The sequence below is a fragment of the Branchiostoma lanceolatum genome, chromosome 8, assembly GCF_035083965.1.
Source record: "Branchiostoma lanceolatum isolate klBraLanc5 chromosome 8, klBraLanc5.hap2, whole genome shotgun sequence".
NCBI lineage: Eukaryota > Metazoa > Chordata > Leptocardii > Amphioxiformes > Branchiostomatidae > Branchiostoma > Branchiostoma lanceolatum.
The window spans coordinates 10,570,465-10,597,765 of record NC_089729.1 but is presented as its reverse complement, the minus strand read 5'-3'; the positions used below and the strand labels follow the sequence as shown (position 1 = coordinate 10,597,765).

General features: G+C 43.9%; 2 protein-coding genes and 1 long non-coding RNA gene across 11 annotated transcripts; 2 read left to right on the top strand and 1 right to left on the bottom strand.

The window, feature by feature from the left end:
* Positions 1 to 1,055: 1,055 nt before the first annotated feature.
* LOC136440796 (aquaporin-8-like) lies at positions 1,056 to 10,985 on the top strand. 4 transcript variants are annotated; one of them, XM_066436912.1, is made up of 8 exons: positions 1,056 to 1,175; positions 5,143 to 5,325; positions 5,634 to 5,730; positions 6,251 to 6,377; positions 7,255 to 7,469; positions 7,793 to 7,927; positions 8,988 to 9,106; positions 9,791 to 10,985. In XM_066436912.1, exons 2-7 carry the CDS (start codon positions 5,169 to 5,171, stop codon positions 9,091 to 9,093), a joined length of 837 nt encoding a protein of 278 aa, XP_066293009.1. In that variant the 5' UTR covers positions 1,056 to 1,175; positions 5,143 to 5,168; the 3' UTR covers positions 9,094 to 9,106; positions 9,791 to 10,985. The 4 variants fall into 4 exon arrangements, with proteins under 4 accessions (XP_066293009.1, XP_066293010.1, XP_066293007.1 ...); XM_066436913.1 differs by lacking the exon at positions 1,056 to 1,175 and adding an exon at positions 1,598 to 1,661; XM_066436910.1 differs by lacking the exon at positions 1,056 to 1,175 and adding an exon at positions 2,854 to 3,028.
* Positions 10,986 to 11,042: 57 nt separating this feature from the next.
* LOC136440795 (aquaporin-8-like) lies at positions 11,043 to 23,749 on the top strand. 5 transcript variants are annotated; one of them, XM_066436908.1, is made up of 7 exons: positions 11,043 to 11,570; positions 13,631 to 13,888; positions 14,075 to 14,171; positions 14,664 to 14,790; positions 15,280 to 15,494; positions 16,004 to 16,138; positions 20,363 to 20,509. In XM_066436908.1, the coding sequence occupies exons 1-7, from the start codon at positions 11,522 to 11,524 to the stop codon at positions 20,397 to 20,399; spliced, it is 918 nt and encodes a 305-aa protein (XP_066293005.1). In that variant the 5' UTR covers positions 11,043 to 11,521; the 3' UTR covers positions 20,400 to 20,509. The 5 variants fall into 5 exon arrangements, with proteins under 5 accessions (XP_066293005.1, XP_066293002.1, XP_066293006.1 ...); XM_066436905.1 differs by lacking the exon at positions 20,363 to 20,509 and adding an exon at positions 16,566 to 17,010 and having other exon boundaries at positions 13,655 to 13,888; XM_066436906.1 differs by lacking the exons at positions 11,043 to 11,570; positions 13,631 to 13,888; positions 14,075 to 14,171; positions 14,664 to 14,790; positions 15,280 to 15,494 and adding exons at positions 21,212 to 21,308; positions 21,817 to 21,943; positions 22,461 to 22,675; positions 23,014 to 23,148; positions 23,533 to 23,749 and having other exon boundaries at positions 16,084 to 16,138; positions 20,363 to 20,611.
* LOC136440801 (uncharacterized) lies at positions 15,245 to 18,251 on the bottom strand. 2 transcript variants are annotated; one of them, XR_010756717.1, is made up of 3 exons: positions 18,037 to 18,251; positions 17,361 to 17,511; positions 15,245 to 16,132 (listed from the first exon to the last, which is right to left on the bottom strand). It is a non-coding gene; the product is annotated as an uncharacterized lncRNA (long non-coding RNA). The 2 variants fall into 2 exon arrangements; XR_010756716.1 differs by having other exon boundaries at positions 17,361 to 17,487; positions 18,037 to 18,243.
* Positions 23,750 to 27,301: the final 3,552 nt, after the last annotated feature.

The window sequence follows — 27,301 nt, the reverse complement described above, 5'->3', positions numbered from 1 at the left end:
TATTCGAGATATCGTGCACACACACACAGACACACACACACACACACACGTGATCGTTACCAAAAACATAAGCTTCTGGTAATGGTAACAAAAGAATTGAAATTGAAACAATTCATACACAAAGAAACAGTCGGAAGAAGAAAGGTATGTGGTGGCACTGGTCTGGATAAAAGTAACAGAAGCTTACACAGAACGTTTGGATTGGACCGCCTAAATGACTCAACCGTTGCACTACCGCCCCCATGCTTTTCATTCCTACGTTGCAAGGATGTGTCGCTTGCATTGGGGAGAGGGTTGTGAAGTATTTTGTATTCCACTAGTTTTTCCAAAGAGTTAGCAAGAAAACAAAACAAGAAAATATCTACAAGGAAACCTTAGCTTGTAATGCTTAAGCAAAGATGACAAAAAGGATTGAGTGATATGATAACTTAGTTGGTGCTGTCATATTGGGCTGCTACAAACGATCTAATTACACACCCATGGGAATATCTGATACATGTTCACATTGGGATTGATAAAACCCAAAATCCCCAAATCAAGTAGCTACCATGTCATTTATTGCAGCAAACGTTTCCGAATCTCCAAGCAGTAGTAGGCCTAGGGTCCGTGTCAGTGGTTTAATTGTGCGTTTTTTTTCAAGGCATTGTAGTCCTCATGGGCTGCGGTTTTCCCTTCTCCACCCCCGTGGAAAATCATTCTAAAAACACTGCCACGGACCCTACACTTACTCTAAGATGGACTCTTCCAGCGGCAGTTTTGGCCTCCGACTGACCAAAGGGTGGCTGTCCCTAGTCTCCAACCAGACCCAACGGTTGCAAAGACCGTATCCAACTGGCAGAAGGAGTTTTTATGGGACGGTGCCTGACAACTTCTCTGGCTGACTGGAGCTTCTCTGGCTAGCTTGTACGATTTTGGCACTGTGGAGATCTGCTTGGAGATTAGCCTGTCCCATGACTTACTTCAGACGTGGACTTTGGGTTCCCTCTGAGAGAGTTTCTCTGCGAGAGTAATGAACTTATCAGGGTCAGAACGCGTGACTACATCATGACACGACCTGCTGAGCAAACAGTAACGCGTTTGATACTCTAGTCCACGGGACATACATGTGCTGTCGTCTGTGTTCAGGTGCCGTGACGATTTGAACATTGGATCACTGAGACGGTTAGGTATATAAGGTAAGAAAGTGCGAGCTGCAGTTGCCTTTCTATTTATTTGCGCAGTAGACTGCGAGATATGTTATCGGGGTACACAGTTTACTTAACGTGTTTGGGACACTGAGTATAGTACAGTGCAGTACAGTGTGTTTTCGAATTTTGTACTCAGCATAACTCAAAGACCTCTGAATGGATTGCGATGATATTTCGTATTTGGGTATACGTAGCTTGGTGTTGGGAAGAGGAAGGTCATGTCAATTTTGGGTTCTCTGGTATATGACCTCGTTTCTGTAAGAAAACAGCAAGTCACTACAGCACTATAATCAATGAAAGGTATTACCGTATGTAATGTCTTGCGATAGGGATCACAAGGTAAGATATACGCCCTTCAGCGTGCAAGCCACGTGCGTATTTACCTTGTACACACATGCATGTGGTGTTGTCGTCTGTGGTCAGGTGTCGTGACAACTTGTACGTTTGATCACTGAGACAATCAGCTTATTACAGGTAAGGAAGTACAAACTAGTGTTACCTTTCCCGGTGTGTTCCGTCTCATATGCTATCTAACCTGAAAACCAACCTTTTTAGCTTCCGTCCGGTACGCAAGCTCCGCTACCGGCCAAAAATCGGGCCAAATATATCATATCATAGTACCACTACAGACGTGTGTGACATATGCAAAACAATGAATGACCGCCTTATGTACCCTAACAGCCCTTACCTTGTTATATTTCCCTGTCATGTGTATTGCTGATTTATTTTTCTTTTATGTCGTTGCGTTTGTTTTACTTACCTGAGTCACGGTAAAACGCCCATGTGTGTGTTTTTAAGCCCAGCTCATTGCTATACCCATCGTATCCTATTTCTATTGGTACTGTAGGTACTGTTGTATAGGTACTTAGGCTTTGGAATGTCAGCTTAGAATTTCTTCTAAAGAATAAACAACAGCAAGTCATTGATATTAGCCCACCGGCAGTATAATCGATAAAGGTACTGTATATTGTCTTGAGGTAAGGGTCAGAGGGTGTGATATACGCCCTCAAGCATGAGAGCCACGTGCGTATTTACCTTGCGCAAACATCGGTCATTTCGTGCAATTAGTTGGCTATAGAGAAGTAGGACAATGACCCCGTGAGGGCGCGCGCGAAATTCAAATGTTTTTCTACCCGTTAAAATCGTACCTTGTGTCTTCATCGGAGACGTCTATAACATCAAATATCGTTTCAGCTCATCAAAGAGTGCATCAAGAGTGATTCGTAATACTTGAAGCCTAACTTTAGGTCTGTCATTTGTTCCAAAAGACAATCCTGTCTCCCGAGTCATGGACAATTAAAGGAAACTATTAACTATAGAATGTTGGTGTATAGAGTAAGTGAGTTCCTAAGATTCGTACAGCCGTACAAAAATTTTCCCCTACCTACAAGGCCAATCCTTCGTTCCTGGATATCCCCCGTATGGTTGATTGAATAGTGAACTTTCCCCTTCAACAAAAGCTGGCAAAAATGTAAACAATCAGCAAGGCTTAATACAGGAAGGATCTTGTGATGTGTTATCGTGGCTGTGCATGTTTACATCATTGTGTAGACGTACTTGTACTTCTTATGCATACTTTTGACCCAAACAATTCCTAGCTTAATCTTTTCCTCCCCCTCCCCGACAAAACATAACTACTGGTCCGTCCCTAACCTGTTTGACCTTGTTGTTTAACTTTACCTTTCGCTCTGTCACGTAGTATGTACGTACCCGTACTAACCGGTTGGAACTAGCAGCTAGAAACACGTCTGTGTTCTACTTGCAATTGTCCTTTTCGTCATAATCTCATTCTTTGCCTTCTGAAAGTCCATGTCTGAGTGCCATGTCGGATCGACGACTTGGTAAGTGTTGCTTTTTTATGAAATACCGACAAATGGCCATGGGTCGTTGTTGATGATCTCCATAAGGTAGCCTAATCTCAAAATCGCCCGAGAGTCGAGAGTACTTATCCGCCTGAAAATCTACCCTTTTCCATTGGATGAGATTCGCGGACCTGGCAAAAATCGGGTGATCTCTGAAAGTCGCGCGATAAGCGAGAGAGTAACGTTACCTGGCGCATTACTGCCGAGAATGTCACTCAGAGCTCGCAGACTCTTCAGTCGATCAATTGTCCTGCTGTGTAACAGTGGCATATATTTTATGCTTAGTAGGTCGTCAGCCAGGCTGGATTTGCCAGTATTTATTCTGATTTTCGCGTTACTGTCCTGGTTGCATTTCGTTTGGACATTTTATGTCAGTTTGACGTGAGCTAATCAGAGCCCCCCCCCCCCCTCCACAAGTCAGCTAGGTGCGTACACGTGATTGGAAAGTTCCTTTGTTTGTTTTCTCAAAGTCTGAAAATCAAAAGTGCAATTCTATGAATAGACAAGGACTTCGAGCAAACTTACAAAATAGACAGTCGCTGCTTAACAGTAGAGACAATAGTTTCTGTGACAAAAAATTAGTTGTTAACATTTCATTTATGATCAAGATCTTTCGAATCATTTAATAAAGTGCCCCCCTCTGTAAAGCGTAGTATTTGTTTACCAATTTGAATGCATGCAATGCTGTCCCCACGTCCACACGGTGCAACCTGTCAGTGTGTTGGTGGTGTTTTCATGCTAACTTAATGTGATTATTAACAATAAGTTCTCTGACCAACCGACTTGTTTGAAATAATCGTAAATGAAAAGAAAAACATAATCGGTGACCTCAGAACCTTTATGTCTAAGGTAATTTGCAACTAAACTATTCTGTGAATGTTAGCAGTGTTTGTGTTTTGGATTACCGACGGTGTGTTTGTGTGAGGGACACGGAGCGCCTAAGCGTGAACCCAGGTGTCCGAAAATGACTAAGCGCTTCGCAAACAACCTTGACAAATGTTTCTGCTGTTGGCTATTCCTATGCGTGGCAAAGCTTACTGTTTTCGGGTTTTACCGCGGTTATATACTTTCCTATACAGTAGCACGAACTAACACTCTTAAGATTTTTAATTCGTTTATACATTTCTTATAGTAGCACTTGCTAACGTTTCTAAGGTTTTTAATTCGTTTACATACTTTCCTACATGTACAGTAACGCTAGCAAAACAAACTCTTTATTCAAGCGGTGGGTGTATACACGTACGCCAACGTCAAGAAGTTAAGAGTTCGCCACGGTTGAGTACACTGTGTGTCCGAGTAAGAATGTCACCCAGTGTTTAACGCCTACATACTCCAGAATGTCAGCTTTCAAACAGCAAAACACCTGAAAGGTTAAGAGAGGTGTTTATAAACATGCCTTGTTTCTTAACTGGAAAATATCTGGTACCCTTATACTATTGACAGCATCGAGTCGAGAAAAGGCGCTTGGACGTCGAGTATAGCAATATTGCTGTTTTTTTCCGTTGATTGGACTGTTTCCCTACCTCTCAAATAACTTGTCATTTCCAGGTCAGCGTCAGCCATCTGGGTTGGATAAAAGCGCTTACGAAGTAATCCATGTCCATCTACCCCAAATTCTGGATTCTAGACACTCCCACACTCTCTGTGTAATTCATGTCATAACACCACTGTATCTGTGCGTTCTGAATGAGTGATTTGTTTTTATTCGATTTATCTATTTGGCTGTAAAAGAAGTACAGCCAAGGCTACCCAACTAGCCGAAGGCTATTACAAAAGGTCTGAATGGATGATCGGCCATGTTGGATCCATACGTTCCACGAACGCGGAGGCGACAATTTCACGTGCAAACTACACCATCGCTTTATAGTAGAGTAAATACTTTGTTCCAACACAGAAAAATTAGCATATTGAATAGAATATTTGACTGTACTATTGCTATCTTCCTTAGAATCCAAGTGACCAATGACATAGACCAATAACATAGATCACGTGACCTTGTGGACACATGACATCACCAATTGCTCATAAGCATTAGGAAGTTTATATCGTCCGCCGTCTCTGCTGAGTCACTGATATGTTTTCTTCTTAAACAGAACGAATTCCTAGCGGCAACGGCAACATGGCGTCTGAGTCAGACAGCATTCTCACGGTCAACAGCCCGAGAGGCAAGAAGGCAGAAGCGCCTCCTAGCTCTTGGTACGAGAAGTACATCCAGCCGTGCATTGCGGAATTCGTCGGACTGATCGTCTTTTCGTTCGTCGGAACCATGGTGACGGGTAGGCTTGGACACGACAGGCTTCGGATTGTAGCTTGATATCATGCGACTGTTCCCCCACCCCTTACAAACAAACAGAGAAACAAAGAAACACACCCCCCCCACACACACACACTCACACTCACACTCACACTCACACTCACACTCACACATACACACGCTTATTGTTGAAACAAAAGCATAGTAATTCCTTCAATTACGTAAAGTAAGGATTGTTGTATTAATATTACACTTGCCGGAGTGCATATGGCATATCTATGGACACAATTTGCTGAATGAAATGTTCTTTTGAAAACCTGTGGTTTACAGGATATGCCGGTATGGGTGGCCCCACTTGGCTTGTCGGAATCGCCCTGGCACACGGGCTCACTATAGCCCTGCTCATCGTGGGTATGGGGCATATCAGGTGAGTGCGCGAGAGCTAGCTTGTATAATTGTGTTTACACAATCTCTCGCTGATGGAGGTTAATGACCCCCTCTATGGGCGGTATCCGTACGTCGGGCCGGCCGCTAGGAGCGCGACTAAGTCAGGTTAGGCGAGGGCTGTCAGTGCCAATATGCATTTTGGAAATAGTATCGCACTCTAGCTTGTTCATCGTTTGCCCGATTGCGGGAATGAACGACCGTGCAAATTTCTTTTTCTTTCTTGTCTAGGGGCAGAGGATTCCAAAGCTTTATGTGTTCTGAGGCAGTTTGTAACCGTGAAAAGCATTATTTTTACTACGTTTTTCTTGCTTTGGGAGGCCAAAGGGCTAAGGAAACGAAAATGGGCTCGCCGCCCTATACACCGTATGGCGTAAGACGGCCTTTGACGTCTTTGTGGCGACGTTTCGCGCAGCAAACAAGCAGAAATAACCGGAGAAAGAAGACTATTACCAATTCTGGAATGGTCGAAATAATGGTCAATACTTTATCAATCTTCCCAGTGGAGGTCACTTTAACCCTGCAGTGACCTTGGGAGTGACCTTGGCGGGAGGCATCCACCCGTTGCTGGCAGGAGGCTACGGTATCAGTCAACTGATGGGTTCTATGATTGGAGCTGCATTCACCAAGGTAGGAAGGACTAGCTGGTATATAGAGAGAGGGTGGAAGGGAGGGACACTTATAAAGACACGGTAGTAGGTGAGGGTGCTGCATAATATGGTATATAAGGCACAAACCAGCAATAGAGATCTAAATTGGCAGTAATATTTATTTGTGTGTACAGAAGCATTGTAAATGTCGACGTATTCCATGTACATGTCTTATGTCACGCAAGTTGATTTTCAATAAACCGAATACTAACTTAAGGTAAACATAAGTAAGTTCAGGGTGTCATAATCTCATACATGGACATTCCAGGTCGTAACAACTCACCCCGCACTGTAGCCAGATATGTCAAATGTCCAAAACGTCCGATTCAAACAATTTCCGTACGGTGTAAGATTTCGCAATTAAAAGCAACTTCGAGCAATGCCTGAATGCCGCCATATTGGTTTCTGATTACGTCAATTTAGGGACTGACCACTTTAAAATTAGGGGTCTGCACAAGCCTAAAAATGGACGTCTTTGTTTTTTTACCAAATATGAAAGTCTGCACCCTGTACTGTCTCATCAATATAAAATGTCTACAACATTTCCCTGAAAAATGGCTTCTACAAGTCTGCAAGGATAATATACTGATGCGTCTATTACCGGTCATTGCCTTATAGAGGGTAGGGCCCTGCCAAATTGGGTTTACAGAGGCAGGGTGGTTGGGTAGGGCACTATTTATATAACGGCCTGTTTACCAAAGCACGTGCACATTTATTGTCATTATAACTACTAGTAATAACTACAAGCTATACTTCAACCTACTAAAACGTGTTGTTTATATGTGTCTGTTGCAGCAGTTCCTACAATGTCAATGATAATGTTTACGACTATTTTACCCCTGTCTTTTTATTTCCAGGCGATCCTACCCAACGTAACTTACATTCAATGCAACGGCGGCACTCACAGTATCGGTGCCGGTGTGTCAGTGGGCGGGGCTATCCTGTGTGAAGCCATCCTGACCATGACTCTGGTGATGACCGTCATCATGTCAGCTGTAGACTCCGCCTCTAAAGGGAAGGCTCTTCCACCTCTCGCCATCGGACTGGCCGTGCTCACAGGCATCCTAGCCGGGTAAGAGAACATAGCTAATGCTATGGTCCCAATTGCGCCTGTGCCCAAAGAGTGAGTGGTGTAGATCTGAGCGCTCTAGTTCCTTTTTGGAACTGCAGAGGTAGCACACGGGACCCCCACGTCCCTTCCGAAGGACGGCGCAGCCCCAACCGAGATGTCCTGACCCCGGAACTTGAACTGGGGTTTCCAAGCTACTAGTATTAGTGAATTGAACCAGGAGCTCAATTGTAAGGCTGCTGCCAACTGAGCCACAGTCACATCCTCTTGGAATTAGTAAATTAGATACCTTTAAATGTTTTTTTTCTTTTTCGTTTGTTATCCAGCGGCCCGTTCTCCGGAGCGTCCATGAACCCAGCCCGTGCGTTCGGCCCGGCCGTGGTGTCGGGTGTGTGGAAGGACCACTACGTGTGGTGGCTGGGGCCGTTGCTAGGCGGACTCATCGCAGGAGGACTTTACAGGTATGCAAGACTTGCGATTCTATCATTTCCAGGCTCACTGCTTGTATATCAAGCTACTGCTCTGGCGTACCGGCCTACGTTTCATATTCTTCTCGCAGCGCTAAGCCCCTATCACACATGCACAGTCGACGAGCTTCGACCGTACGTATTTGTTGATCGCTAGAAGGTCGCCGAATTTAAAATGAGCAAAAACTCAAGCGTATTTTTCACCTAGAAATTTACCCTATCACATTGGTCGAGGCTTGGGGACCTGAAAATATTGGCCGATCTATAGAAATCGCGCGATGGTTGAGAGAACCCCGGACGTGTTACTGCCAAAATGTCATGTAGAGCTCACAGAATCGTCGACTGATCGATTTATCTGCTGTGTGACAGAGGCAGTAGCGCTGACTAGCCGCTAGCCAATCAGATACTTGATGTTGAATGGAACATTGCCAGCGAATCACGTTGCCTCTTGACCATAGGCAGCAGGCAATAAGACGTCGAGGCTTGCTAGAGCTCCTTCAAGAAGCTGTCACTTGTCTGTTCTCCATGTTGTTCAATTTGTTTTTGAATCGAAATCAACCCTTAGCCGTAGTGCCTCCAAGGTGGCGTCTTTCATGAAATGGCTATATAACGTTAGCATATAATCCTATTTATGATTTTTACTACGTAGTAAAAGACGCTCTCCTCGAAACACTATGGCTACTGTCATCCCTACTCTTCGAGCGAATGTTGAGAGAAAAGATCGTAACGCTTCTCTGATGACTTCCACGTCTTCTGACATCTCCAACGGGTTCTGTGTTTTAAAAGATTAAAAAGAGCAGTCGATAGCCTCCTCAGCATGCTCTACGAGTCGGGGTTTTGTTGTTGTTACATGTACTTCTAATATTCTGCACCAGCAAACCAAGTGCAATAGAACTCTCATGCCATCACAAACTGAAGCATTTTATAAGCCCCAAAAAGCCGCATTCGTAGAGCCTGGAAAGAAGGCTAATTATAAGCAGTCGGAAGATGTTACGATCTTTCCTCCGAACATCTTCTTGAAGACTGCATACCCCCTTCCTTCCTTCCGCCGTAGCGCCCTCGGCTCCCAGGCCACGTGCGTAAGACAAGCGGAGCCGGCGGTGACACGGCAGGTCACGTGGGAGGTTCTGGAGGTGTCCGATAGGGAGACGTCATTATGACGGTCCTTATTAGGTAAGGCTCCATTTCCACAGACCGAAGACCGTTGGACAACCGACGAAAAATCACTGGTTGTTGAGATCATGGAAAGACTATCGAACATTGGAAGACGTAAGAAATCATTGAAAGATTATTGAGGTCATTAAATGGTCTTTGAAAGATCATTTAAAGTCATGAAAAGATCATCGGAGTCACTGGAAGATGTTGGAAATCATTAAAAGATCTTCAGAAGACCAGGAAAACCATTGAAATATACATTGTTTGTATTCTGAGGACCTTAGAAACCATTGAAAGAAAACTGAGATCATTAAAGAGTCATTGAGAGATCATTGAAGTCACTGGAAGATCTTTAAGGACCATTTATAAGATGTTTCTGGTGGAAGACGCCTTGCTTGGTATCATTGAGCACTCTCAACTTCTGCTGCATGTGATTTTGACTTGATCGCTTCTCCCATTACCGTCTTACTGCCTCTTTCTGACTTTCTAAATTTCCAAAGACTTTGTCACATCTTGTTATGCAGTAGCTTGTGGACCTACATTCGATTATCCCTTCTCACTGTTTGAAACTGCTGCATATTTTGTGCAGTCTTGATCTTGATATAGCTTTTCTTTTCTGTTGCCTTTACACTGCATACCTTAGGCAAGTTGTCAATGAGGATGCAATCAGAAAACATTAACTCCTTTCTTTATTTGTTGTAGGGTATTTTTGGCGAGCAACGACCGACGACTTCTTTTCAAAACCGACCAAACGCCACGTTATTAATGCCTTCCTTCCACTAAACGGCGATCTCGCTGCGACCTAAAGCCCCCCTCTCACTGGACCCGCGACACGTTGGCGACCTCGCTGCGACCGAGTGATTTAACACCGCGCTAAAGAATTTCATCGATAAAACAGCTTATCTTTTTACGCTTTGTGTGATTTGTTGTCATACTTGCACGTTTTGAATGGTAACTAAAATTCAATCTAGGACGCAGCGAGGTCGCCAACGTGTCGAGGGTCCAGTGAGAGAGGGTCTTAAGCATTTGTGTAACCATTGATTTTATTACCGGAATATCATGCAAAATGTAAAAGTATGACTGAAAAGGCAACAAAACACTCAAAGCGTACTAAAAAGAATAATTTTCATTTATGAAATTCGTTGAGCGTTCTGTCAAATTTTAGGTCAACAGCGAGGTCGCCGCCCTGGTGATATCGGACAGTTAAAGGAGGACAGGTATGATTTGTGCATGAGGAAAGCCCTGGAAGCCTGGTGAAGCTGAAGCTCCGATTTCCTGAGTCTCAGACGTTTCTCCTTGCCATCCATCTTACTGTATATGTGCTGTAGCTAGTCTGTCTGAAGATTAATGCCCGTATTATACCTACTCGTCATAGCCATGTATAGTCATCTAAAAGGACTAGTACTGCATACCCCGGCATCGAACAGGGGAGTAGCATTTCAGCTGTATTATATGTCAGAATTAAGACCGATTTTACTCTAGCTCTATGCAAGTAAAATGTTCAAAATATATCATTAAATGGTATACAGTTGTTAACATGACATACATGTATATTGATTACTTATCTGAGCATCTTAAAGGCATGGTATACGCAATATAAAATAAAAGATATTCTTGCGTCAAACGTAATTACTTGAATAGCGCCATGTCAATGCACAATGTAAATCTGTAAACGTGTATCAAAATGGATGGGAACTTACACACTGATGTACATGTCCATGGCATTTTTGGGATTGCAAAAGTTGGAAAAAATGAATACAACAAATCGTGAGAAAAAGGCTTTAACAGTTAACGATAGCTTAGAGATATATCGGTGCTATGTATCGGTTTATATTGAAGCCTTATGCAAGAGGCTGTATGGATCATTTGCAATTACATCTGTTATAACATGATTGAACATAGTGTGTCGCTGTGTCTTTGTGTCTGTGTGCCCCCCCCCCCCAATCTTCACAGGCTTCCGCAAAAGCACGAAATGAATCAGCAAAAAGCGAGGAATCTGATATAGGAACGTGTTTTGTTTGGACTACGTTTCCCTTGACAGATGCTCTTTTAAAAGAGGTCGTCAACATGTAAGTCATGTAGTCTTGAACCAACACGCACGTGGATGCCTTCTGACTTGTAGTGAATAATGAATGGGATGCGAAAAGAAATACAGAAATGATCGAATAAATTGATTGACTAACCGGTCTACACAAAACAGACTGTCGGATCTGTCGCCTTGATCTGCATGTATACCCTATGTACAGCAACACCCGTACGTGGTATACGTGATCAGCACTTAAGAACTCTAGAAAAACCGGGTGCTATAACTATCGTCCTCGCCCGCGGCTTTGAACGCAGCCAGCACTGGCAAGCTAGTCAAAGGTGGAGTCAAACGGGCTACTTTAATAAGATTCCTTCAACTTCACAAACATCGAAGACTGCAGCGTAAAAATGTCGGTCATGTCTGGCACCCGAGTCCAAGCAGAGTATCCTTCTGAACGTAAGTAATTGCAGCGGTGAGGGGATAGTTACATTCATTTCTGTTGACAGACCTGTCCTGTACGACCATGGCTTGGTGTTCCCTTGTTCAAAACATGGCAGCGGACAGACTTTTCCGCTTGGTCGCGCTTCAACTGGAAGGACGACGTACGTATGAAATTTGTCACGAATAATCGTTTAACTCAACACGAGGGTTACAGATAAAATTGACTCTTATAACTCTGACCAAATGTATGAAAAAGAAGAAAGCTATGAACTAAGCAAACTTTTATTGGGTATTTCTTAACGTTTTAAATGCTATCTGATAGTATCTTTGAACTGGTTGATTAACAGTTAACGCGGGACATGATCTCACAAGCAAGGACAAGTAAATCTTTATGTTAAGGCCATGATTAGACGTAGAAGAACAAGTAAGAAAAATGGCGGACTGCATATATCTGTCGACAGCCCTGTTGTTGCGTACGAGCATGTCAATTCTCCTGCTGAAAACAGGTGTCAGTCAGAGAACTGACGTTTCCGCTTGGATGCGCTTCAACTCAAAGAACGCCATTATGGTCACGTAGGCATGATCTTTGACACGGTTTTACAGGTAAAAGATGACGCTAGACACGTCGACATCCAGGTAATAAGATACGCCAAATAGCAGTAGCTCAAGCAGCTGGATATGATTTTTAAAAATCAGTTGATTTAGTATATTGCTATTTGATGACTCTAGACGTTGAACTTATTAGTAAAAATTAGAAACGTCTGTCTGATTAGAAAAACTACTGGCATGTGGGGATCCCGGTACCATGAACGAACATTAAGTATTTGAACTGATTGTCTCCGCTTTCTTCTGGTCGTAGGACGATAATTTGACTATAAACAAACCACATCGTATCTACTATTCGCATGTAAAGCTGTCGGGTTCCAATATATTATCATAGATTTGTAGATTGTGGCGTCGGTGTGCCGCCACGGTTAAAGTGTTGGACTCAGAACCAATACGTCCCAGGTTCGATGCTCACTATGCGCCAACGTTGTACCCCTGGTAAAGGCACTTTACACAACCTTCCCTGTCAGTGGAGTGACGCCCATTGAGCCTCTTCGGCTAATCTGTCTTAACCTAAAGTGTGCCAAAATACACACTACGGTCAGTACGGATTTGGTTGCCGATGTGCCAACATTTAGCACATTTGTCACCAAGAACCGTACAATTTTATCTTTTTTTCTCATAGAGATTTGATCATGTCCTGAATGACTCACTTGTATGCTCAAGGACAACCCGATATCTCTAAGAATGTCAAGGTTCCGACTGATCACATTTCATGCCAGGAGGCTAATTGCAAGTTAGAGAGTACACAAGCAAACAAACAGACAGACAGCAATCTAGCGACAATAAAAAAGAAGGAATGGTGGAAGTTAAGGATTTTATGACTACTAGTATATAATTGGATCACCATGTCAGTTATTGTGATTGGTAGGGAATGAACGGGACGTGTAAAATCGGCTACTAGGGCGGCCACCTCGCTGCGACCTAAAATGGACAAAGCGTTCAACGAAATTTAAAGTAAAAAGCGATCTTTTTACGATTTGTATCTTTTGCTGTTTTTAAAGTCATATTTCGATGCAAATATATGATATGTTATTATATTCTTAGTCAATGGTCACCGCGTAACAAGACCCGAAGGTCACTTTATGATGTGACGCGAAGATCACTCCGAGGTTACGGGTTACATAACTGTAACAGCGACTCTTCTTCCTGGGTCAGAAACATCATGAGACTAGCAACTGCTCACTAAGAGCTCAGTTTTAATCAGCTCACACCGGCAAGAAGCATGCGTTTACACAATCTCTCGCTGTATGGGGTTAATGACCCCTAACCGTCGGGCGATTTTAGTCTGGCTAACTGGGAAGGACCCCTACACTCTTTTCGATAAGTGCGGCGGGTTCTTTGACGTATTTTGCATTACATCCAAGTTATGAAATTAAGAGGTACACATCCAAATTAGGTCGCAGTGAGATCGCAGCGTGATCGCCGTCTAGTGGAATGGGGGCCTTGAGACATTTTTGTATGTACAGAACTATGTATGAATTGCTCAACAGACCAGACAAACGGCAACGCAAAAGTCCCATCACGGTCTGAGGATACCAACCTCCAGCTTCGGCACATCCAACCATCGGTCCTGAGCCCTTTAACAGCAACAGCCAACCCTGAAGACGGCACGTCTGAGAACCCTGAAGAACCCCCAGCACCGCTGTACGAGACGTACGTCCTGCCGTGTCTAGCTGAGTACGTCGGGATGACTCTCTTCATCTTCATCATCAGTCTGGCAACAGGTACGTCGACTATATAGGTTATTGCATTGCCTGGAGGCGTTATAAAGTGATAAGGTAGATATGAGCTCAGATATGATGGGTGAAGCTCAGCGGAGCATTTGCCGTGGAAATAGTTATAGAGCCTGACGTGGTGAACCAAATTCGAATGAGTCATGGACAAGTAAAACAAGCAATGTCGTTGTACAGGTCACTTAAGTGCGGCTGGACCCAACTGGTTGATAGGCGTGGCCCTTACCAACGGGTTTGCTATAGTCTCGCTCGTCGTCGCCATTGGACCGGTCAGGTAAGGAAACTTCAGCCCCGGTTCCACATAGCCGACCATGGCTCCCAACCACCAGCCAACCAAGGTTGGCGAAAAGTCGGGAGCAGTCTGACCAGTTGTAGATTAAGAATCAAATTTTGACTCCCAAACCCACCCTGACCACTACTGTACTGACTTACTAACAACCACAAGCCAACCACCACCAGCCAACCCATTCCAGACCTCCCGTCCACAGCTGCATGTTTTGAGAATTTCAAAACGAGTTACTTTACTAAGTTAAACTGACCATTAGCGAATATCCGGAAACACACAGACAGACAGACAGGCACGCCCATGTTTGACGGAGTGAGAAAGATTGTGGTGGGGTAAGACCTAAGTAAGAAAGCTAAGTCGTATGAAGAACTTGAATGTCATGCGTACTTTTCACCGTACTTCTAGGCCGTAACATGACAAATGTAAAATATCTAAACCAAAATATTTGAAATAAACTTTTCCTTCTTTGTCCCGATACAGTGGCGCACACCTTAACCCTGCCGTTACCATGGCAATCACCCTGTCTGGTGGATTCCAGCCTATTCTGGTCATCCCTTACGTCATTGCCCAGATAACGGGGTCTATTACCGGAGCATATTTCACAAAGGTAACACACGTGTTCGTACACGTGCTGATATACAGATCTAGCTTATGCACCTGTCACACATTCAGGACTTAAATTTCCCACGACAGGTTCTGCGCTGGGTTGGCACGGGAGTAGCCTGCAATCCATATATTTCTGGCTCCAGTTCGCTCCTCCGATCGTATCTAAGAAGAATATGACTTTCCCGAGTTGGATTTCTCATAGTCGGCTGGCGCAAACGACTTTTAAAGACATGTAGGCAACCTCGTCGACCAACTCTCAACCACAGATGACCTTGCTAAGGACTGACTCCCAACCGTGGTCTACAGATGGTCGTAAGTCCATAGTCGGCTATGTGTGACAGGGGCTTTACTTTTCGTTTTACGTGCTGTAAAATGGTACATATGTATAGAAATGCTGTACAATTTTCAACACAAAGCGCTAAAACGCTATGAGATAAATATATCCAACATGCAAAGAAACTTAATGTTGGTCTATTTCGTCTTTTCGCAGGCCATTCTACCGAACACCACATACGCAATGTGTCATGGTGGGGCAAATTCTGTAGGACCGGGGGTGACCGCTGGGGGCGCTATTCTGTGTGAGGTCCTCATCACCGCCTTCCTCGTGCTGATCATCCTCATGAGCGGCGTGGATGCTGAGTACAAGAATCAACCTCTCCCACCACTGGCGATCGGGATGGCCGTCGTGGTCGGCATTATGTGCGGGTACGGGCGATTTTCTTTTCTTCTACATGTATTTCTCGCCTAAGGACCCCAAGAAGCTTTCTAGGAAGAGGCCATCTTCAATTAGTTCTCCGCAGAAGTAGGACAGCTGTAATAACTGTGTGCCTTTTTATGTCCAAAGCAGTAGAGGTGTTCCCTGCTACCCTACTACAGCTGCAGGCAAAGATAGTTCCCGCAAAGGTGTAGCCCCAAAATGTGGCAACTGGATCGCAGTACTATATAAAAGGCTCCGCCCCTGAGGGATCGCCAAAATGCCTCATGAGGAGCTTTTGACTTGGTCGACAGGGTCATCTGTCTGTGTCTCCAGTTCTTTAAAACATTAGAACAGTAAATCTCTTAACAATTTCAAATAAAAACGTTCATTCAATGTTATCCTCTTTTCTCTTTGAGCACAAATTGTTCTTCAAAGAAGTGCACATACTCAGTACCGGTATACCATAATTACCATAATAAAGCTCGTGATTTGTTCTTCTTCCTCCCCGCCCCTCCAGCGGTCCGTTCTCGGGCGGCTCCATGAACCCAGCCCGTGCGTTCGGCCCGGCCGTGGCGTCCGGCGTGTGGGACCACCACTATGTCTGGTGGGTGGGGCCGCTGCTGGGCGGGCTGGTCTCCGCTGGGATCTACAGGTAGGGCAGGAATGCTGCTTGTGAATAGCAATATACAGAAATCATTTTTGACACAACAAAAGTACAGCGACTTTCGTAAGGTCTACTAAATCTATATATGCAAACAGTTAAGTCGATACAAATGAATTAACCTATACATACGTGTATATGAATAGATATGAGTAAATCCACATGTTGAGTCCAACGTATCATTTACACAATTGGTTCTAAGGTCTAGACATTCTTTGATATATTGACCTATTTATATACAGTAAGGGTTATCTCTCCCTTAAATATAGTTGAATCTATCTAGCGAATGGGATGTATCAAATTCTTTTGAACAAACGGAGAGAAAGGTGAACAGCCCCAAAACATGTTGAACCAAATGCAAAGTTGTCCTTCAATGCTTCTTTCATCAAAGAGAGCTTCTTTTTCAAACTTCATTCAGGACCTTGATGGCCAGCCAAGACCGACGTTTGCTATCGAAGATTCTGGCCCGTTCGAGGCGGTCAGGGAAGAGGGACATCTCGAAAGCCGCCGCAGCATGATGAACTGAACTGTCCTGCACTGTGGCTGATGTTCATTAGCCTCAATGAATCATCTTTTTGCATGCTTGTCATATATTCTATTTATCTTTAGTGCTTGGTAGTTCCCAAGAGGTCGAAGCTAACGTAGGAAGGAAAACTTTCTATCACGGTGCATGAAAGAAAGCTAAATTGAAGAAAGTTCAATTCAATTCATCTATATAGTTTAGCTGATGTATCGGTTAAACAGCCTAAGGATAGTCAACGTTCGAATTGCTGTTATATCTTTTGCATCAAAATGGTTTGTTACAGAATTAGAAACATTTATCTAGTATGTAGAGTGTAACAGTAAACAAAACAGTTATTCGCTAGTCTGCATATTTCCAAGAGTTACGAAGACAAAGGTGCAAACGTGTATACAATATCTACTGCAGCTCTTATGTAGACCGCCAGGAAATCCAACGGCAAAGTCATGATGTTTCTGTGTGTGTGTGTGCGTGTGCGTTTGCGTGTGCGTGTGTGTGTGTGTATTTGTGTGTGTGTGTGTGTGTGTGTGCGTGTGTGTGTGTGTGTGTGTGTGTGTGTGTGTGTGTGTGTGTGTGAGCCACACTGTGCGTGTGTGTGTTTCTTTTTGCAGTCCCAACGGCACAACGGCACTAGACATAACAAATATTGAACGGTCCCCTACCAACCACCGCTGTGATTGAGACCCTACATACCTCTGTAGTCGGGACGCGAACTGCACTTTAGTCTTTACTCTCCTCCCTGACGTCACACCATCGTGACGTAGTCGCCTCAGAAGGTGATGGTCATATCTGATACCGCAGCACTGAAGTCATTCATTGTCTGTTAAGAAGATAATAAGGTATCCTGGCGATGTCAAAAAGACATAGGAAAGTTTAAGTATTAAACTTTAATCTCTGCCTATTAAAATTGTCTTCATAAATGGCACGATGCAATGCTTCAAGGCAAAAATCCTTCGTTGCATGATGACAAAATGTACACATGCACTTACACTACGATACACAAGACTTACATAATGGCGCGATAAGACTTTTTAACGTTATGTACACATGCCTGTTTGCAATTCTTATTGCCAAGTCACGATCTCCAAGCAGATGTTGGGAACGGAAAACTGTAGCTGATTTTCCCAACAGCCCTCTGAAGCTGGGGCAGACGATTGTCAGAAAAACCGACACGTCGGAAAACAATGATTTTCTGGTCCAACATATATACGGCCCGCATACCCTTTTACGTAGAGCGTAATCAGCCGTATTCCATTCCTCGTAATTCACACTGATAGCCGAATCGCTCAAATTCATGCATTCTACGTATAGCGTAATGGGTGCCTGACTTGAGCTATAGCTGAAATCGAAGCCAACAATACTTCCTTACTTAATTCAACGAATACCGTTGACGGTACCACCACAAACACCCTCCGCATCTGCCCGGAGATCATTCAGCACCCATACCTCTCAGTGGCTTCGTGTGGCGCAATTGGTAGAGCGCGCCGCTGTCAAAGAATGGGACCCGGGATCGATCCCGGGTTGTGCCCAGAGACATGTCCGAACTTGCGCCCCGACGTTGTGCCCTTGGGAAAGGCACTTAACATGACTTTCCTCACTTCACTCAGGTGTAAATGAGTACCTAGCTTATCTAGGGTTCGGGACGTACCTCGGATCGGACGTTAAATGGAGGTCCCGTGTTCGGGGAGAGCCACACCCCGCACACGTAAAAGAACCCACCACACCTTTCAAAAAATAGTAGGGGCATGCCCCGGTGTACTGTGCGATGGTTCAAATCCTTCTGTCTGGAATTGGTGATTCACTACAAATCATACGGTGATTTACACCATTCATCCGGACGGGAGAACTGGCGCATCCCCGTCTTGTATGACAGCCAACGAAAGGGCATGTCACCCCGTAAAAAGGGCGGTATAACCCCGTCGTAGCGAAAGCACGTCGACTGATGATGACCTCTCATTAACGAATTACCCCGCAAAAGGGGCGTTAACTCTCCTCGACGGTTACCCTGGGCACGTACCTATTTTGTTAAGGTCGTCAACACAACAAAGTTTAACCGACGAAATCACAATCTTGATAAACTCTCCTTGGTTCAAAGGACTAAGATTTCGCCACAGTGTTGACGAAAATTGAGAAGAGTGCAGTATTTCTCATCATGTCCAGTACCTCACAAGCCCAGCATCCTCCTCAACATACAAGTAAGTAAAATATAGATATGTCTGTCGACAGGCCTGTTGTTTTAAAGATATCTGTTTTGTCCTTTTTGCTGCTGTTGTCGAGAAAGAGTGTTTCGGGCATTGAACAGAATTTTCCCCATGATTATATCACACTTCTCCTAAAGGAACGCCATTGTCTTAACTTCAAGTGATTGTTAACAGGATTTTAAGTCCGACCTTTGAGCTTGACCATGCTGTATTACATGAGTTTTACATAGTAAAAAGTAGGCGTAACTATTTTTTATACCATAACATACATGTTTCTCCGCTCTGGCCGTCACAGAACTGGTTTTAGCAATTCGAATTTGCAAAAGAGGAACATCGGATGTGTGGACTGTACTCTAGTTGCCTTAACTTGACGATATATAGATGTATTAGTATACACTTCATTTGTCGTGACCTGTACTCAACCAAGTTAATTTGTACAATAAAGGTCTTCATTCATTCATATGAAGAGAACTTCAAGACAAAATTATGCGGTCCGAATTTTTTTTTCATTCATATGAAAATTATGCGTTTTCAAAAGTTTCTACATGTCTTCTTACCGTCAATTGCAAGGGGGAACATGGAAAGCGCTTGCACTAAATGCAAAGTCATGCCAGAAGGCTAATTGTAAGCGCGTGAATGCCATGGCGTCAAGCAAACAATCAAGAGGGCATAAAAGTTGTGATTGATAGCTTTATATGGTCGGAGATGAGATAAAGGGTTGCCGACAGGCCCTGTTTAAACTACTTGGCAGTCAAGTTGGCGGCATGTTGTATTTTACGACATGGTCACATTGGTCGTGTGGCGTCGTACGATTTTTATGCTGTAGACTTTTTAAGCAGTCTGTGACATAACAGACCACCGACAAGGCTCTAAAACTGTGACTGCACTCTCCGTAACTTTAGGCGGCTGAATTTTGCAGGACACATGCACGGCTATCCCAGCAAAACGTTTGACAAAATTCAACTGTCTTGCTACGGAAAAAAATATTTTCGGTGTTTGGTTATGACACCGTTGTTTAAAATCACCACCTAAGGCAAATTCAACCGCGCCGATTCAGTCGCATTTGCGTACGACTTTTTATGGACAGAATTTTAGTGGGACTATGACATAACCAATCGTCGGTAATAATCTCCAACAGCCTTAATGTCAGAAGGCAGCTAAATTTGACTATATCAATATTTGTAGACGTGTAGGACAATGATCCGTGTTTCCATCTATTGCTGCAGTCTGAAACAAAAAGAGAGGCGTGTGCGATAAACTATTTGTATGTATAAATCAAAGAATGTTTAGATCGTAGAGCTAGTGGTGTAAGTGATAGGTTAAACTCGACATGTTGAATTATTCATATAATCGTACGTAGGCTACTTCTTTTTTTCCCATGGTTCGTTGTTTGCATAATTATATAGTTGTAGAATACCTTACGAAAGTCGCTGTACTTTTGTTGTGTCAATAAAGATTGTTGTTGTATACTTCATTGTTCGTTGTTTCCCATAGGAAAAGAGGACTTTGCGTACCAAAACAACGCGTATGACCACACGTACACCTCGCCAAACGACACGAGCGTCCAACTCCGGTGCATCAAACAGTCCGTTAGCACATCAACTCTCACGACGATCGGTCAAGACGACGCGCCAGAGAAACCCAAGGACCCTCCCGTGCAACTGTACGAGTCCTTCATCCTGCCGTGTATCGCTGAGTATGTCGGGATGACTCTCTTCGTGTTCATCATTTGTCTGGTATCAGGTACGGCAGGCTTACGCTCTAAGCAGATGTTTGGATAGGGATAATGCAACCCTGTTTTGGCTCCCTATGACTTCTCACAATTAAGGCAACAAACTGCAAACTGTCCAATTGGAAGAAGATTATGTCTACATTTCAAGACGCCATTATTAAAGCTTTTGAAATCAGGAGGTATGTAAATGAGAAATCTTTTTGTGGCCAAAACGTTGTTCACCTTTATTTCAAACATGGAACGAAATAAAACGTTTTTCAAAGACAAACGCCTACAATAAGGCCTGATGCGTCCCTAGTTTATTTTTCTCAGTTCAATGTCCTGACTTGCTTTTATAGAGCTTTTCTGTGCATAATGTGATTTTGTACGTAATGTGATTGTCCTGTCTGTATGGCGTCAATCTTATTTATTTGTTACGTGATGTTTTAAACCAAAGTAATTAAGTTAATTCACCGCCATTTAGCGCTACCGCGTACTTGGAGATTGTACCATCAATCAATAAACAAATGTTGTAAGATTTATAAATCACAAAGTGGCGGTCTAAATCTTACGTCATAGACAATGCAATCCCCACTAACAGTCTTAACTCACCAGGTGTTCTCCTTTTACAGCTTACGGCAGCACAGCTGGTCCCACCTGGTTGCTGGGCGTGTCCCTGACTACCGGGTTTTCCTTTTTCTCTCTCCTCATCGCCATAGGACCAGTCAGGTAGGACGCAATCTTGGCCACCTTGTTCATCTTCAAAAATACATAGTAGGTAGAGACATACTGTACATACGTGGTTATCATTTTTAACTGTATCAAAAGTACAATGAATTATCTGAAACGGATTTTAACGGATGACTTCCATCCTGTCATACTCCATCGGTGTGACCCATTTCTTCTACTTTCGTCGTTGTGATACCCTATAGGCTAACCTTCCAGGGTTCAAACATGCAATAGACGTCCAATAGAAGCACACACATCGCTAAAGATACATGTTGCATATAACAAAAACATAGTATACAATCATGTTGATGATGAGGTTGGCTGTTTCTTCGCTTCCAAAGAGCAATGGGAAGGTTGCAGGCTTTCATGTGGCCCAATCCTTGATCTCATATCAAATATTTCACATTGCAAAAACCACATTAAGCTATCTAAGGTGGGAACTTTTTCCATATAAGGCCCACGAAGAAACGACTTGACCACTAACCCCGCTTTACCCCACCTGTAACAGTGGCGCGCACCTGAACCCTGTCGTTACCATGGGGATCACCTTAGCTGGGGACTTCAACCCTATTTTGGGCATCCCTTACGTCATCGCCCAAATAGCGGGGTCAATGACCGGAGCATGTTTCACTAAGGTATTACATCAATTCACGCAAGGCCCGATAGGTATGGGCCACTATAATGCATGGTATACATAGCAAAATACATTAGAAATGTCTAGACGTTAGAAATCCCCCCAATGATTGTAAAAGCCCATTCTCATCCTATGCTATATACTCTTGTATTGGGTAGATTAGCCTTATTGAACAGTAATTAGGTAACGTTACCAGTAGATGCCATACCTTGTACCTTGTACAATTGTTGTGCAACTGTATACGCGTACTCTCAAACGGTAAAATATCAGAATTGTTTATAGTCGTTGCGGCTCTTGGAGGGCGTATGTTTAGTTGCAATAAATATATAGTTAGGTAGTTAGGACTGTGTAGGCTACAAGTAGAATACGTAAAATACAAGTAAAAGAGTAACCTCGTCTACACTGCTTAGGTATTTTGTATACAACGCGCTCCCACAATTTTTAAGGGATGAAAGAAAAATTAACCAACAGGAAAATAAAGCTTATACATAATATCTAAAATACTCTCCTTTTTCCAGATTATCGTACCAAGCAACATTTACACAGACTGTCTTGGTGGGGCGCACTCTGTGGGACCAGGGGTGACCGCTGGGGGCGCTATTCTGTGTGAGGTCCTCATCACCGCCTTCCTCATACTGATCATCCTCATGAGCGGCGTGGATTCGGCCAACAGCCAGCAGCCTCTCCCACCACTAGCGATCGCGCTGGCCGTTGTCGTCGGCATTACGTGCGGGTATTAAAGAGTACTCCGTTGCTTAGGTCAAATTGTCGTGCGATAGATTCACGACAGCAATTGAGGGCATGCTTGGGTCAGTCATGGATGTGTCGTGTACGAATTCCAAGTCAACTGACTCTTGTGACGGAAAGGGTCATAGCTCGCCAGCCAGTTCTGTCATGGCCTCGCCCCTCGATGAAAAAGATCTTTATACGATGGATTCTATATTAACTGTGATAGGCCTTCATAACTTACCATTATAATTAGATTACGACCAGCTACTGATGTTCGCACAGATCATGCATTATAACTGTTCCCTTGTCGTGATTTGTTCCTCCTTCTCCCCGCCCCTCCAGCGGCCCGTTCTCGGGCGGCTCCATGAACCCAGCCCGTGCGTTCGGCCCGGCCGTGGCGTCCGGCGTGTGGGACCACCACTATGTCTGGTGGGTGGGACCGCTACTGGGCGGGCTGGTCTCCGCTGGGATCTACAGGTAGGACAGGAATGCTGTTTTATTGCACCCTAAAGTGCCAGTGAGATGAAATTTTCTCTTTTATTCATGTAAAAAATTTGTATTTTCTGAAATCATCTATGTAGTCTTTCGATCATTTGTCTTCTGTGTGCTCTTTGGTGGGGCAAATTAGTAACGGGTCATGACGTCACAGAAATGACTCCTTTCTATGACTTTACGATCAGTTGTTCAGGTTAAGGTTGTTCAGGTCCCCAAGTTTCTTCTACCTACCAAGTTTCTTCTGCCTAGTGGCACATGGGTCATCAAGTTTCATTGCTGTTTGAGTAAGGATATATTCTTACAGGAAGGGGTTTCTAGCTCTTCCTGAACTTTTTAAAAGTTTACTGAACTTCTTTTGTATTACAGAATTTTGATGGCGAGTGAAGACCGACGTGTGCTGTTGTGGAAGCGGTCCCAGAAGAAGGACACCACGAGCACATGATGAGCACGTGATGAGCTGCCATAACTACATGAACATATATCTCGATGATTTAGTTTTTACACAACACTGGTAAATATACGTATCTACAACCAATGATCAGCACATGGTCTTTACTTGAGTCATTAAAATGAAAGATATTGAGAGCTGCCTTATCAAACATTCCCACACTGGGAAAAATCTTCCTTTAGCATGTTACTTACTTAGCATGTTTTGTACTTAAAAGGACAGTCAATCCTATACTATGTGACCTCCTCTTCATAAGGACGACCTGGTTGTCCTGACCGCTATCTTGTGGTTATATTTCAAGGTGAAATATACTATCAGATTATTTCCCTCCACTGGCTCAGGCATTAAGAATTATTACACAGTGGCCACTTGTCTACTGTTACCATTTCTTCACGGCCCAAGAGAGAACACTGATTCAAACCGGTGTTAACCTATCTGGGATATATATGATCTGTACCATCATTCTCACTGATGACGCGTCATCATATCGGTGACGTCAAATATGTGGCGTCGAATGGCCGAGTGGCTAGGCTAGCGAACACGAGAGATCACGGATTCGATCCTTAACGTTGTGTCCTTGGGAAAGGCATTTACGCTACTTTTCTCACTCCACCCAGGTGTATAATGGGTACCTGACTTCGGCTGGGGGTATAAAAGGCGGCAGAAGAAGGGGTATGGCCTGCGCCTTCCAATACCATGACCAACTCACTGCCCCTACGGCCTCAAAAAGGCTATGTGACTAGCTACCTTTACCTTTTACCTCTGCTAATGAGAGACACCTTGCAGTATTAGAGCGAAATTGCAGATTGCACTTTGATATCACACTTGAGAAAATTATCATCCCTGCACTAAATTCAAAAGATACAAAGAAGATGTAAAAAGTACCAGAGATAATGTCATTGTTATCGAGAAGAGGTACTTATTCTGAAGTTCATTTGCATTTATTCAGTTCAAAGTTCAGGGACAATCACAAGGTCAGTTATAACATCAATGCATGGACGCGAGTACGATAAGCCCAGATATGACATTATTTGAACAATGCAGTATTCCCATGTAAGCATCATGCTTCGTCAGAGGTTGCACCGCTTTACTTTAGTAAAGACCCTGGCACCACAGATTGTGAAAGAGCCTGCAGACCACACTAAAGCCTGTACCAGCACAGCAATCTAAGGGTATCGTCATTTTTACAACAAAGCAAAGCACGGGTCGCTCATCGGGGGCGTGTATGACGTCATTGTGCTACAAGCCTGATAAACAAACCTATCTGACAAGTGAAGATATTGTATCTTACTGACCTCGAAATCCAACTGAAAGTAAATCTAAACTATAATTTTGGGGTGTACATCTTCAATCGTTCTTTACAACTTTAATCTGACAGGGGTGGGGTGTATTTTGGGATAGTCGTCTTGTCGTCAACAAAATCAAGTCAGTTAGGCATTAGCAACGAGAAAAAGACATCAGAGCTAACTAACATCGCCATCTTGTTATCTTGTAAAAAGTAAGTAAAGCAGTCATCCTAAATTGAGGTGAAGCATATGCTTTTTCAAGTACATATAGTTAGTGGTAGTGCAATGCGGCTTCGCCACGTCTCGCGTTTTTGGCCAAGCACACCGGGTCACCCCTACTCTTCGAGATAAGTGTGTTGGGTTCTTTTACGTGCCGACGTTTGACGCTTGAGACTTACGCCCGAAGCTGCCTCATACACGGGGCCGCCGGCTTTACGTCACACAACGCGCCTCAGGATAACACGACGCGCCTCAGGATAACACGACGCGCCTCAGGATAACACGACGCGCCTCAGGATAACACGACGCGCCTCAGGATAACACGACGTACATCAGGCTAACACGACGCGTACATATCTGCTTCGAACTTACAATTGCTAGTATTCACCCCTTGTTTTCATGTGTGCAGTAACGTTTTCAAATGTTCTCTGTTGACGTGTACCCTGGCTTGAACTGTTCTTACAAGTTGTTGTGCATTGCTCGAACAGGCAACACGTCCATAAAGTTGAACTGTATACCCCCCTCCCCCTGAAACGACAGGTTGAACAACTTACAACGAATGCCTGCTTAATTGTTATTCTCGGGCTTTGTCATTGGTAGATACTGAAGAAGCTAAAATTAGAGACGCTCACTCTTGCCTGGGAAATGTTTGCCCCTTCTCCCGACTGCGGCATCAGGTTGAGTCACTTACGCACGAATGCGTGCTTAATTGGTATACTCGGGCACCGTTATTGGTAGATACTTAGAGAGATTAAATTAGCTAGAGATGCTCTCTCTAGCCTGGGAAAAGTTTGCCCCTTCTTCTTGACATGTTACTGGTGTCTTCATTACACACAAGGTCAGGACCAGTGGTGTGCCAGACAAGGATTGCGACGTTCTAACCTTTGGCGCATCGTCTTTGACGAAATGAATGATGTTACTCTATTAAATCATCGAACACGACGCGCCTCAGGCTAACACGACGCGCCTCAGGCTAACACAACGCGCCTCAGGCTAACACAACGCGCACGCGCATCAGGCTAAAACGACGCGCCTCAGGATAACACGACGCGCCTCAGGATAACACGACGCGCGCGCGCCTCAGGATAACACGACGCGCACGCGCCTCAGGATAACACGACGCGCACGCGCCTCAGGATAACACGACGCGCACGCGCCTCAGGATAACACGACGCACCTCAGGATAACACGACGCGCCTCAGCTCAGGCAAACACGACGCGCACGCGCATCAGGCTAACACGATAAGAACAACCGCCAAGGCCACAAGACAGCAATCAAGCTTTCTATCTTAATACATGGTATTCATGTAAGAACGACACTGTAAAAAGTCACCTACCCGAGTTTTAGTCCATGAAAAACATGCATTGGCAGGAGTGTCAGACCTCTAAAGTTGCAATCTAGAGCATAATTTCAACTTTCTAATCGGCGCAACGCGTACGAATCCGGCCATGTTGACAAAAATTGACCTTTGATCCCCTTCTCTACCTGATAATCACACAAAAACACAAAACGTCTACCTGAGAGAGACCCTTACCTGTAACATCCAGCTCCAAAATATCAGCATATCCTAGAAAAAAAGCCCCTTTACAGCTACTTTTACCAAGGGTACCAAACCTATCTCCTCGAGCTAGCACAACACATCGTCAGTACATTTGAAAATGGTGTTTCTTTCAATTCAACTGTGCCGATGAACAATTTCATGAATCAACTACTCTATTGACATCATCTTTTAAACTTTGCTCTACACTTGAAGTAGTCCTGGAATTGCTAGATGCTGGCAACGATTGAAATGTTGATGAGAAGTACAGCATGATACTTTTTTGCCGGACCAGAGGTTCCCGCCAATTACTAATTGATGTTTTCGTCGCATGAGGCTTGTTACGTCGCTCGACTTCATCTAACTGGTTCAACCAGACATACTACGCAGGCGCGATGATATCATGCCTTATATGGTCTGGTAACAAGTGGCCTTCACCTCGTCGTATAGATATAGAACCTAATGGAAAGGCTTATCACAGAAATTGACAAATTTGGACATTTTTCTCTACATGCAAATAAAAAAACACGATAATTGATCTTTTCATCCTCTAATAAACAGGACTTAAATGCACCAGCGAAGATCGCATGCCACTGTCTGTCAAAGGCAAGCTGTGTTGTTTATCTAAGGCCGCTCCTGTGTCA

Coding starts and splice junctions, on each gene's coding strand:
- LOC136440796 (XM_066436910.1), top strand. Junction 5,731..6,250: donor GTGGGTATGGGGCATATCAG/GTGAGTGCGCGA, acceptor CAATCTTCCCAG/TGGAGGTCACTTTAACCCTG. Junction 7,928..8,987: donor ATCGCAGGAGGACTTTACAG/GTATGCAAGACT, acceptor CTTCCGCCGTAG/CGCCCTCGGCTCCCAGGCCA.
- LOC136440795 (XM_066436905.1), top strand. CDS start 11,522: ATGTCGGTCATGTCTGGCACCCGAGTCCAAGCAGAGTATCCTTCTGAA. Junction 14,172..14,663: donor GTCGCCATTGGACCGGTCAG/GTAAGGAAACTT, acceptor GTCCCGATACAG/TGGCGCACACCTTAACCCTG. Junction 16,139..16,565: donor GTCTCCGCTGGGATCTACAG/GTAGGGCAGGAA, acceptor AACTTCATTCAG/GACCTTGATGGCCAGCCAAG.